The 12254-nt window shown below is 36.6% G+C and overlaps 1 protein-coding gene across 1 annotated transcript; it reads right to left on the minus strand.

The window, feature by feature from the left end:
- Positions 1-2396: 2396 nt before the first annotated feature.
- On the minus strand, positions 2397-5366 carry LOC143598873 (protein BASIC PENTACYSTEINE4-like). The gene is made up of 3 exons (XM_077076971.1): positions 5262-5366; positions 3486-3619; positions 2397-3413 (listed from the first exon to the last, which is right to left on the minus strand). Exons 2-3 carry the CDS (start codon positions 3555-3557, stop codon positions 2580-2582), a joined length of 906 nt encoding a protein of 301 aa, XP_076933086.1. The 5' UTR covers positions 3558-3619; positions 5262-5366; the 3' UTR covers positions 2397-2579.
- Between the last annotated feature and the right edge of the window lie 6888 nt (positions 5367-12254).

Consider the following 12254-nt stretch of genomic DNA (forward strand, 5'->3'; position numbering starts at 1 on the left):
TAATTGAAATACTTTTTAAGTTGAGTGACCTAATTGGAACACTTTTAAAACTTGTTTACTAATTTATGAGCCTTCAAGAGTTCTAAGTGCTATTAATTACACAATTAACCCAATAACTTTTTAATATAATAACCCTTGAGTTTCATTACGAGATACAAATAAGTACCCTTCAAGTTTTTAATATAATGCAAACCAATACCGTAATAAACCGAGCGCCTCCAGACGTCAACTAGATTTATTTATCCAAATTAATTGATTCGATTAAAATCACCAACATGTAGTGCATACATTATTTCTTTTAATGCTTTTTTATATAATAGTTGGATAATTAAAGTTTTTATAATGACTGTCTTAACATAAATTGACTAATATTTAATAAACTAAGTTTAATAAAAATAACGTATGTTGATTTGTGATACTTTATTTGTAACTATATAGAAGGTGGCCACATGTAGATATCTCCTTTCGTCGTCGGGAGTTGGTTGTTTAGGAAGTCAACTTCTTCTAGATGTCACCCACGTTTTATCATATGTATCCAAGATTATCTTTTATTATTTTATTTGCTAATGTTTAATTATGAATTGAAATTTAATTTAAATAAAAATGTGTGAATACGTATAAGCGTTTTTAATACATGAAAGATTTTCATAAAGTGGTATTGAAGTGTGTACATAGTAGGTGTAGAATTTGGAGTATGCTTGTTGTATGTGAATTAGTCGTTTAATGAAAAGCTAAACTTAATTTTCATGTATTATTTTCTCTATATATTTATTTTTATTACATTTTACATATATATTCTGTTTATTCAATTAACTGCTTTGTTTTAGTTTTGTCTACATGAACGGGGGCGGGAATAATTTGTCGCCTGCTCTTCTGTTCTTTTTATTATTATTATATTCTAATGTGTGTGGGTGATATATATACATATATATATATATATATGTATATATTATTATTACATTACTATTGTAGCCCCTACACCATTACACCCTAAAAACAAATTCTCACCCCTTGCTGACTGGGCGCCACACGGCGCAAAACGCCCCAATTTGTAGCCCCTCCACTACACATAACCTTATAGATGATATATCTATTACGTTTATTTACATTTTGTTCAATAAAAAAATATAGATTTTCATTTTTGATTCTAATACATAACGCAAACACATTAAGAGATAAGAATATGTGTTATGGGGCGTTAAAAGAGGTGCCAAAAACCGCCACACAAGTGCTTGAAAAGGGTGAAACTACTAGCGGGCATGTGGACACGTTCTTTTTTTTTTTTTTGCATTATATTATCTTTTACTAATGTGCTTGATACGTGTCTGGTACAAATTGCCATTAATGATATTAATTTGAGTGACTCTCGATATTTATTCTGTAAAACGCTTAGTGGGCCAACAAAGATAAGTTTTCGATGGGCCCATTTCCTAGCTTAATTATTGGCGTGTCCACGTGTTGGGCCTGGTGCTTATAGACCCAGCAACTGAGGGCCCACATGAAAAGCTTTGGTTGTTCTTAAGAAAATTATATAAATACATAAAAAGAGCCGACCTTAAGACGAGTCGGGTCAAATTAAACAAATTGTTTTCAAACTTCTTGAATCACTTTTATAGATTTTTTTTAACTTATGGTATATTATTATAAAACTAAAAGCATAGTTGAGCTTATCCAACTTACATCGTACTCTCTAAATCTACACTGATTTTCATTGTGAAACTAGAAATCCTAGACCAATTCGTAAAGAATACCATAGGCTTTAAACCGTTTGGTGCCTCGTCATGGTTCGACTTGTTCATTATTTATTAATATTATCTATCATTTTACGTATTTCATCGTAATCTTTGTAAATGTCTTATATTTTATTTAGTTTTTTCTTATCACAATTGCATATACAACTAAATATTTATGTACAATTATATATTACATTATATAAAAAATAATATATGTTTGTGTGTCTGATTTGAAGCCAAAGGTCTCTCTCAAGCAACATCTCTATTGTCATAAAGGTATAAGATCTGCCTACATCATACACCTCCTAAACCCTATCAATAATTTTGTTATTTGTAGTAGAATTTACTGAGTACGATTGTAGTTTTATATAAAAATATATATAATACTAGTTTAGACTCACAAGCCTAATCAAGCTAAAAGAAGACGAAAATCAAGCTCATCTTCGTGCAAGCTCCATGACCGAGCTCGAGTACGCTTTAAGGCCAAGTGTCTAACCATCAGAACTCAAGAAGCTCACAGCCAAGCCCGGTTCTAAACAATCTTATCCGATATAGCCAGAAACCAAGAATCGGCTTCGGGTCATATCAATCACATACATAGGCATAGCTAAAAATCCTTGAAAAGTTGGGCTACAGATAGATATATATATATATATATATATATATATATTAAACAGAAAACAGCCCACCTACAATTGTCAATAGTAACCATGCAACCAAACGCTTGCATAAAATCCATAGCTAACAAGAACAAAAACCTACAAGTCACTTGTCTTCCACCACCAAACACATTCATTCATTCCCTTATCAAAACCAAACCAAAAAGACTTGTTCCTTTTCGTCACGTCACTTGATAGTGATATAGCGATTCGTACCATGTTTCGCCCAGTAGTTTTTCAAATCAACCGGTGAAGACAAATCATGACCTTGTGATGCGAGCCGACTGATCAACCGAGTAAACACCGACCCACTCATCTTGCGCCCGCCCATCCGTGAATGACGTTTATTCGGCATTTGCGGTAACGGGTAAACCGATAAAGTGGTGGTGCAACACGACGACTGCCACCCGCCACTCCCCCACTTGTAACACTGCCTCGCGACACCCGTGCACGAACATATTGGGATCGGCATTGTCGTTTCGTCAAAGCTAATCTGGTCCATTAAACCAAACTCTTGTGCGTCCCACTCGGCTTTCGACCCATCGGTTGTCACGTTCCGGTTCAGATCCTCACCAACTTTCCTCTGTTTTTTAGCCCTCGGCTGACCACCACCGTGAGGTTTGACCTCTTTCTTAACCTTTTTGTGAGCGGTTTCGGCTCGGACCGAGGTAATCGGGAGTGCTTCGGTTAAATGCGGTTCCACCACATAAGACGGTTGTGTATGGTGGTGGTGCCGCTTGGAACTGCCGCCTCGGTGGAGATGGGTGTTCATGGTGGTTTCATGGAAGCGTAAGGCGGCGATTGCGTTATCGCGTTCTTTAATCGCGTCGTTTCGGTCGGCGATTGCGCTGTCACGCTGCTGGATTGCCATGTCACGTTCTTCTAATGCTGCTCTCTTCTCGGCTAACGCGCGGTCCCGCTCTTCGATGGCAGTGTCGCGCTCGGAAACGAATTGCATGATTTTTCTGTTCATCACCATGGCGCTTTGGTCTTTCACTTGGTATTGAGGCATCATGTTCCACTACAATTAATATTTAGTACAAAGAATAAAAAACAAATTACACAAATTATATAGGTGTTAATAATGTATTACCTGAGGATGAACACTTTTGAAGTAATCTATTCGATGTCGCCCGTTATCGCGATGATGGCCCGCATCATCCATCTTGGTTTCTGTTAAAAAGAGTGAAATTAAAATATCTGATTTATGTTTATGATCATCTTGTCCTGTATCATGAACACCAACAGTCACCTTCAAAATTAATTAATTACAAGATGTACTGATAAATTAGTAGATGGTTCATAGCAGATTACTAGGTTATTTGATCTCATTAACTGGATAAAGGAGAAAACCAACAAAATACTATTATTGATAACATAGTAATGAATAATAATGTTTAAAAATACTAATAAAATAAAAAAAATTGGTCAGCTTTGTAAAGGTAGTGTCTGCAAGTGTGGCTCGATTAAAGCGTAAATTAATGAGCAAATAAAGTAAACCATGCATTTTCTACTAAGTTCTTCTATATAGGTAAACAATTATGGTAATACTAATAATTAGGTTCCTACTTTTCGGTAATACGATTACCATGTAGATAATACGGTAGAACAATGATGATATCAATATATACGTATCCCTGAGTTACTTCTTGTAGTAGAGCATTAAATATAGAAATACTAAAATTGCTATGTAACCAGACAATCTTAAAGCGCGAGTCTAACACACCATAGGACCAAATGACAAATATAATGAAGATTCAAAATGGCAATAATGTAACAGCGAGCAACGGCAATCGAGAGGGTCCACCTATCCTCCGGTTGCTAAAAAAGGCCACAATTTCTATGTAAAAAAAAAACCCCAAGTGGGCCAATTTTGTAAAGAAAACAAGATTTTTTTAAGAAAACATGAGTTTTTTTTTTACCTTAATTGACTGAAAAGTTATGAATCCGTTGTTGAGAAGACACAACACTTAAACAACTGCCCTAAACATAAAGCAATCAAAAAAGTCGCAAAAGGATAAAAACTTTCTTATAAACCCTTACGCGTAGCGGTCAACAGTGACAAGCTACCTATAGAGCGCTATTTCATGCACAGCGACAAGGTTTTTGAAATGTTTTACATTTAAGTAGCCAACAAAAATAGCAATTATAATCAATAAACAAGCATTCACACCACCAAAATTGCTAGTAAAAATATAAATAAATAAATAACTCAGAAGTCGCTATGTTATCGCTATTACCCTACACACCACATAGCGGTTACCTGGCGCCATGGTTATTAATGCTAGTAGTTACCCCACCGACTAGTCGCCGCTTAATTACTGTTTGGTCAAAATCGGTTAAAATTTAAAAGTGTGTGTGCGTGTGTGTTTCTGTATTTGAAAAATTGCATATAAATCCTAATCCGATTAATCGCTAGTCCTTACCCCGCTGCCCGACTAAAATTTGGTCTACAACACAGCCTGGCGCAACAGAACGCTATCAAGAACTATGCACTTACCTCTATCCACAAAAAACCTTTTGATGAAAATGAATCAACCCAGAAAAAAGCTTTTTAACACTCCACGAAGCAACGAAACCGAATCCGACTCAAATAAAAAAAAGTTAAATCAAATAGAGGTCATGAAAAGGTATAACAACTAAGACCCACAATGATAATTTGAAAAGCCTAAATAAAAAGAACAATGCCCAAAACTGAGAAACCCTAAATAATTAAAAATCACATGCATACATCCAATTGTCCAGATTCAATAACACCAATCAAAAACGATAATAACAACAGATCGAGTGATAAATTCAGAGGGTTTTCGGAAGGAAGAGTGGGTAATTAAGGAAGTGAAAGTGAGAGAGTAAAACTGAAGAGACTTACATGATGAACAAGTAACGCCGCCAGCCAAAAGAAAAGAAAAGAAAAGAAAAAGCCCTACTTTTATTTTATATAGATGTTTTTGAATCAGCACCAGTTGTGTTGTGTCTGTGTCTGTGTCTGTGTTTGTGTTTGTGTTTGTGTGAGAGAATGAGAGAGAAACCAAACCTTAGAGATTTTGCTTCAGTTTTTGTAGATTTTCTCAAAACAGATATATGCCATTCTTTTTTTTGAACGGCCGATATATATGCCATTCTATTCTACTATTATTATTATTATTATTCAAAAACGTTATTTATACCTTTTTTTTTATTTAAATTTGACAATATTACCGCTATATTGTTTAGAAAAAAGAGAGTAATGGAATTGATACTTTTTATTATTTTTATGAGTATGCTTACTATTATTTTAGAAATTATAATATGTGAATTTAGTATTAGATGGGGATGGAGATTGTGTTTAGAATTTTCGTTTTCTATCAAGTAAATTTAAGAATGAGCGGTGGACGGTGGTCACTGACGTTAGAGAGAGAAACATCGAGAACTTGAGGGCAGGTGGACGCTTATAAGATGAGGATGAATTTAATGCTGCGGTTAGGGTTGAAAATACGAAGCCACTAAGGGAGGTAGATTGTAATTACCTAATTTGAGTTTTTGTTACCCTTAAATTTAGGATTTAGTCACAAAAGGAATAAGTAACATCTCTTGTTAGTGCGTGGTTTATACATGTTGACAATATTACCCATATATTGTTATTAAAAAAAAGTTTAATGGAATTGATAATTTGTATTATATTTTATGAGTATGGTTGCTATTATTTTAGAGAGTTAATTGTAAATATGGTTCATGTGGTGAAATTTCAAACTCATGTTTCAATCTCGTGGTGTCATTTTTGCAGATGTGGTCAACATTTTTTGCAATTGGGTCCAACCGTTAACTAACGGTTGTTACGTCCATTAGTTTCAGGGGTGTTATCGTATTTTCACCCTTAAATTACCCGGATCCATATAACCCCTAGCACCTTCGCAACTTACAACCCTAATTCAATCGACCCCTCTCCTGACGTTGTCCACGGCGTCGTCCCCGCCATCTTCCATCGTCGTATCACGCCTTCCCGATCAAACCAATGGCTTGGATTTTGAAAGCAATCACTAATATCCCGTTTTTCATAGGTATCGAAATTCACATTTTTCACTTAACTTCAGTTTTAGGTCGATGCTCTGTAATTGAGATAATTATGTTATTTCTTTTATAGCCACGATTTGGCTGGATGCTAGCTTTGACCACATGAAACTTGAGTTGGTGGTTGTGGTAAAACCCGACCATACCAGATCTACAATTTCCAGTTTCAAGAAGGTGGCCAGGATCAAATCGAGTAAGGTTTATGTAGTCGGTGGTTTAGTGTTTTGTATACTAATAACTTAACTAGTAATGATCTAGACTGGTAATCATGTATATTGTATTAACTTAACTACTAATTAGGGCCTTTTGTATTGGTGATCTATTTATGAAGGGACAATGTTGTATTAAGATGTATGATAAATGTGGGTGCGATTGTGTCTGCATCTATGCATGCTTGTTTTTGTGTATATGAGTTTGTAAAACTGTGTGCATATGTATGCTTATATGTTTATGCATAACTAGATGTATGTATGTATAATTAGTATGTTTGTATGTATAGTTGGATGCATTTGTTGACTTTTTAGAACAACAATAACAAAGTAATTAGTTAAGGAATCAAGTGCCTACAATGTGTGTATGTTTATTTATGCAGGGGCATAACAGTCTTTTTATGTATGCACGTATGCATCTATGTATATATGTATGTATGGCTGTGTGTGTATGTGTAACTATATGCTCATATGTATATATCTATGCATCTGTCTATGCATATATGTATATATGTATGTATGTATCCATGTATGCATAGATATATACATATATGCATACATATAGGGGGGATGCTTATCTGTGCATGTATATGTGTGTATCTGTGTGTGTGTATTTGTATGTATATTTATGTATGGTATGGATTTGAATGTATGTAAAGTCGTAGTTGACATTGGAAAGTTAAACCGTGTGTATATGTGTATTGTATGGATTTGAAGGTATATACATGTATGTGGGCACCTTGTGTTTCAATTGGTTAAGGTTGTGTATAGTCAAACTTTGACTTAGGAAAGTCAAACTATTTAAATCTTTGAGTTCATGTCAATTTGATTATTTTTATACAAATAATCAGTTTAGATAATCAAGATTATGATTACTATATTTAGTAAATCGTAATAAGTAGCTTACATTAAAGGTCAACGGGTCAAAGATAGTGTTAGGATTAAACGAACACACGAACCGAACAAAAACACGAAAGCAATAAACGGACACGAGGATTTAACGTGGTTCGGTCTAATTTGACTTACGTCCACGGGTGGCAACTAGATATTCTTTATTGAGTGACAATGATTACAAGTACATAACATCAAATATATAGATATACGACTAGGGTTTGTATCTTATTAAACAAGAAATCTAAACTGGGTCGGGCTTCGGTCTGGCCACCCTACACCCGTCTACCCTTACCTTTTGGACTTCAAATAATAAAACGGGCCAACAAGGCCTACAAACCCAACAATCTCCCACTCGGAGGCCTTAAGTACTCTCGTTTGTACTCACCGTACTTTGTAATCTAAACTTCTTCTAGTTGCCAGCGCCTTTTCATCAATTAACCTGAAGGCCCGTTGAAGCTCCCCGGAGCTCCAACACATCAGTCACGGCTATACTGTCCTGACCCGTTCTCTGTCCCTACCGGCTCCCACTGAAACAAACTACCGGATCCTGAGATACCCTGAGAACAAACACTCTCCATATTCAGCAAGTAATCCACTGGAGAGACTTTTACAGCTGGAATACTAGTTTTCTTTATCCGCTATCGACCTGGAACTGTAACTGAAACACGACCTGTGCTCTTACTGTCACGATGTCCTCTGACTGATTTAACCTTCCTAGCTCGTTCATCCTGAATCTTCACTCTGGCTCGAGGTTTTTACTTGCAAAACGAACCTTCTTCTGCCCACGAGATTCTGTGCACCGGATTTTGTCTTTCACCAAAACTGGATCCACTCCTTTTGATGATATATTGACCATATACAACGAACCCATTTTCTTTCCACGAGTAACGACAGGATTCCCTTTGACTACCTTCCACTGACCATCCCCGAACTTAACATTATAACCCTGGTCATCCAACTGTCCGACTGAAATCAAACGTTTCCTCAAACTTGGAATAACCCTCACGTCTTTTAAAGTCCAAGAAGTACCGATTAAAGTTATCAAATCAACATCTCCCATACCCATAACCTCTAAAATATCATCGTTCGCTAGTCGAACCTTACCAAAATCCCCAAACTTTAGATTCTTCATCGTTTCACTATAGTGAGTGGTATGAAACGCTGCACCAGAATCCATCACCCAAGCATCAACACTACTCTCAACATTGCAAACCAGAGCCTCGTCACTAGTGACCCCGTCACCTGTGTTGTCTTCTGTAACGTTCACCTCTTTCTTACCATTCAGACACTGGTTCCTAATGTCCATTCTCTTTACAACCCCAACATTCAATATCTTTGTGAGTCTTAAACTAACTCCTCTTCCTGCTCCCACTGTCTCGTTGTTTTCCCCTACCTCTATCTTTTGTGACTAATATATTACTCGATGATTCACTTGAACTTATGTGTCTTAAATCTTCTACAAGAATCAAATAATGAATTCCATCAAAAGTAATTTTGTATATGAACTACAAACTGCAGTCACTGCTTACGACCAACTGTCAGTTACCGTTACTGGAGCCCCACATTGGATTGTGTAAGGCCCCGTTACCGGAACCCCACATTGGACGTTGGATTTACTCATAAACACAGTTCTAAATATCAGAGTTAATTAAAACTTTCGTGGAATATAAAACTTCAACCATAATATATATTACATAACTTTCAAATATTGTCTTAACAAACATTCATCGTTATTTAAACATAAAATATAGTCTTTAAAACATCATAACATTTCCTTGAGATGCCAGTATTCTTCAATTCCATGCCATGTGTCCTCGTCAAGAGAGCTGCCTCATCCTACTCACATGCGTGCATACTAAAGGTCAGCTATGCTGAGTGAGTCCTAGTTAATCAAGTAACATACAATACATCCATACACATTCTTATATACGCACCGAAGGTACATATACATAGTTCTTTACCTTTCTTCGTACGTTCATACTATCATACTTCCCTTCTTTCCTTTTATACATACACATATACATATACCTCGTCCTAAAACATTCGCAGATATTATTAAGGCCTGTTCCCTACATTCGCGGATATTATTAGGATTCGTTCCCTATGTTCGCGGATATTATTAGGGTCCGTTCCCTACATTCGCGGATATTATTGGGGTCCGTTCCCTACATTCGCGGATATTATTAGGGTCCGTTCCCTTTCTAACCATACCTTTCATGCCTTTTGATACATTTATAATTATAACTTCCATACGTACATACAACATTTATATATCATAAACATATATATAAATCATATATTTAAACTATCCCTTGACGGTAAATGCAATATCTGAAGATCGTTCATGCATCATCAAGCATTCATTCATACATAAATCATTTAAGACATACACTTACCACTTAGGGTAAGTGTATAACTAATCACATCGAGTATGCACACAGCCTCGAAAACATAACAAGGAAGTGGGGCTAGAAACTCACCTGAATGCGGTTACGTTCAGAGTTAATGGTAATCCCTTTATTTAGTTGTGCACGGCTAACTGTGTAATAATTACATGTATCAATTAACTATCACTACTCATATCTTATTTCTAGTTTAACTATAACCCTCAACGAACGGGGTTCCGGGGGCAGCACCCCTGGCAGCGGGGTTCTAGGGGCGGTAGCCCCTAGAGGGGTCGAAGGGGCAGAGCCCCTTGCTGGGGTCGAGCTACCTTAACACAATTTTCATTTGAATTCTTAAGTGATTATTTTATTTGCTAACTCATAAAGTTCGAGGGCTTCTTTGTAATTAATCCATTTATCTTAAGTCCCAGGACCTTTCTGTCATTCTTTTAAAGTTTAATTCGCTATCCAGTTCCTTAACGAATGGGGCTCATTCGTTACTTCTTGATGAATGGACTCTATAATGAATTGAACCTTTATAACGAACTGAACCTTATAACGAACTGGTCTTTATAACGAATTGAACCTTTAAAACGAGCTAGCCCTTATAATGAACTGGTATTAATAAAGAATTGAACCTTTACAACGAACTGGTCCTTATAACGAACTGGGGTTCATTCGTTAGTTCTCCGTTAACAAACTTTCTTAACGAATGAAACTCATTCGTTATTCTATCTTAACGAATTGTCATAACGAATCAGCCTAACGAATCAGAGCTCATTCGTTAACTCTCCGTAACGAATTGCTTAGCAAATTCGTTACATGCGTGCCTAGGGTTAGGTCAGAATGTCAGGGAACATTCTCTGACATCCTTAAATCGTACGCCGCCTTTCCGGCGCCGCTGTGCCGGAATATCGTATTTTACTCTATTTTACACTGTTGTTCATCGTTTTTCGTCCCGTTCGATCCAGGTCTGAGTTAGGGTGACCCCTAAGCTCATCTTTTGATCGCTTTATACATGATTCCATCCGGATCTTGTGACTTTAACAGGTTAAGGGTGTCGGCTCGTCGTTTCACGACTAAATCTCGCGGGTTTGGATCCATACAATAGCATACTATGTCACACCCTCTAAATCCACTAACGGAGTTTTACCGTCAGAGGGTGTGAACTAACATGATCGGAATCATTAGTTATAATCAAACCATAAAAACGTTTAAATGAAAATAAGTGCGGAAGCGTAAAACCATAGAAACAATGTTACGTCACGCAGGACGATTTAAAACCAATGATAACAATTAAAAGTAAGTTTGCATAGTTAAAAGTTTATCAAGCAATGCATGTTCCTAAACCGTGCGCCCGCCTTGGCTACCTGAGAATAACATACTAAAAGTGTCAACACAAGGTTGGTGAGTTCACAAGTTTAAATAAAAATAAAGCGTTCAGCGTTTGCGTTCAGCGTTACAGCGTTTTGCGTTACAGCGTTTTGCGTTACAGCGTTACAGCGTTTTGCGTTACAGCGTTACAGCGTTTTGCGTGACAGCGTTTTGCGTTACAGCGTTACAACGTTTTGCGTTACAGATAGTGTTATGTCAATTATATATTGATAGGTAGCTAGTCTATACAACAAGTATTACTAAGTGTTCGACACCGAAGCTGACTCGTTTAATAAGTGCCTTGTCACCAGGTCCTCCAGACCATGGTAATTGTTAGCCAAAATTACACCCGCTCGACCTCCAGTCGAGTTTATCGTTAGGTGGGGTTTGTCAAACCCAGTAGTACTACTCAACAGTGACTCGCTATTCAAAATATTAACCGGTTCGATGTGTAGGACTTCAAATGTTTCGTTTGCCACTTAGCCTTTACAAGTGATATATAATTTATAACAAAATCTTAAATGCGTTGTGGAGTATGTTATCTCCCCCAAGTGAAAAGCGTTTGAAAACAGTTTAAAGAGAGGAAAGTGAAACTCACTGTTTGCGAAGAATTTCCCAAATTAAATCACCAAGATGCGCGTCACCGAAAAACTCTCTCTAGCGTTCTAAAACAATAAAGAGATTTTTCTAAGTGTCGGAATATTATCGAGTCTCTATACCCGGCACATAATACCTATGCACATAACATGTTTCGTGTTTCGTTTGTGAATCATGTGTGACTTTAACAAGTGTTTTTGTGACACATTACATGTGTAAGCAATCATATACGTGTCATGTATTCATAAAGTACATCACTATCAATTATTCCCCGTAAGGGCATTTTGGTCAACAAATAACAATTAACTAGCCATTATTCCCCATAAGGGCAATTTGGTCAAATCATGGCAATCAATT

Source organism: Bidens hawaiensis, unplaced genomic scaffold (genome assembly GCF_021521415.1).
Source record: "Bidens hawaiensis isolate Kalapana, Puna unplaced genomic scaffold, B.hawaiensis_p1.1 tig00051011_1, whole genome shotgun sequence".
NCBI lineage: Eukaryota > Viridiplantae > Streptophyta > Magnoliopsida > Asterales > Asteraceae > Bidens > Bidens hawaiensis.

Bases quoted from the DNA above. Each gene is read 5' to 3' on its own strand.
- LOC143598873 (XM_077076971.1), bottom strand. From the start codon at position 3,557: ATGGATGATGCGGGCCATCATCGCGATAACGGGCGACATCGAATAGAT. The intron at 3,414-3,485 runs GTAATACATTAT...TATTAATTGTAG, and splicing joins TCAAAAGTGTTCATCCTCAG to TGGAACATGATGCCTCAATA.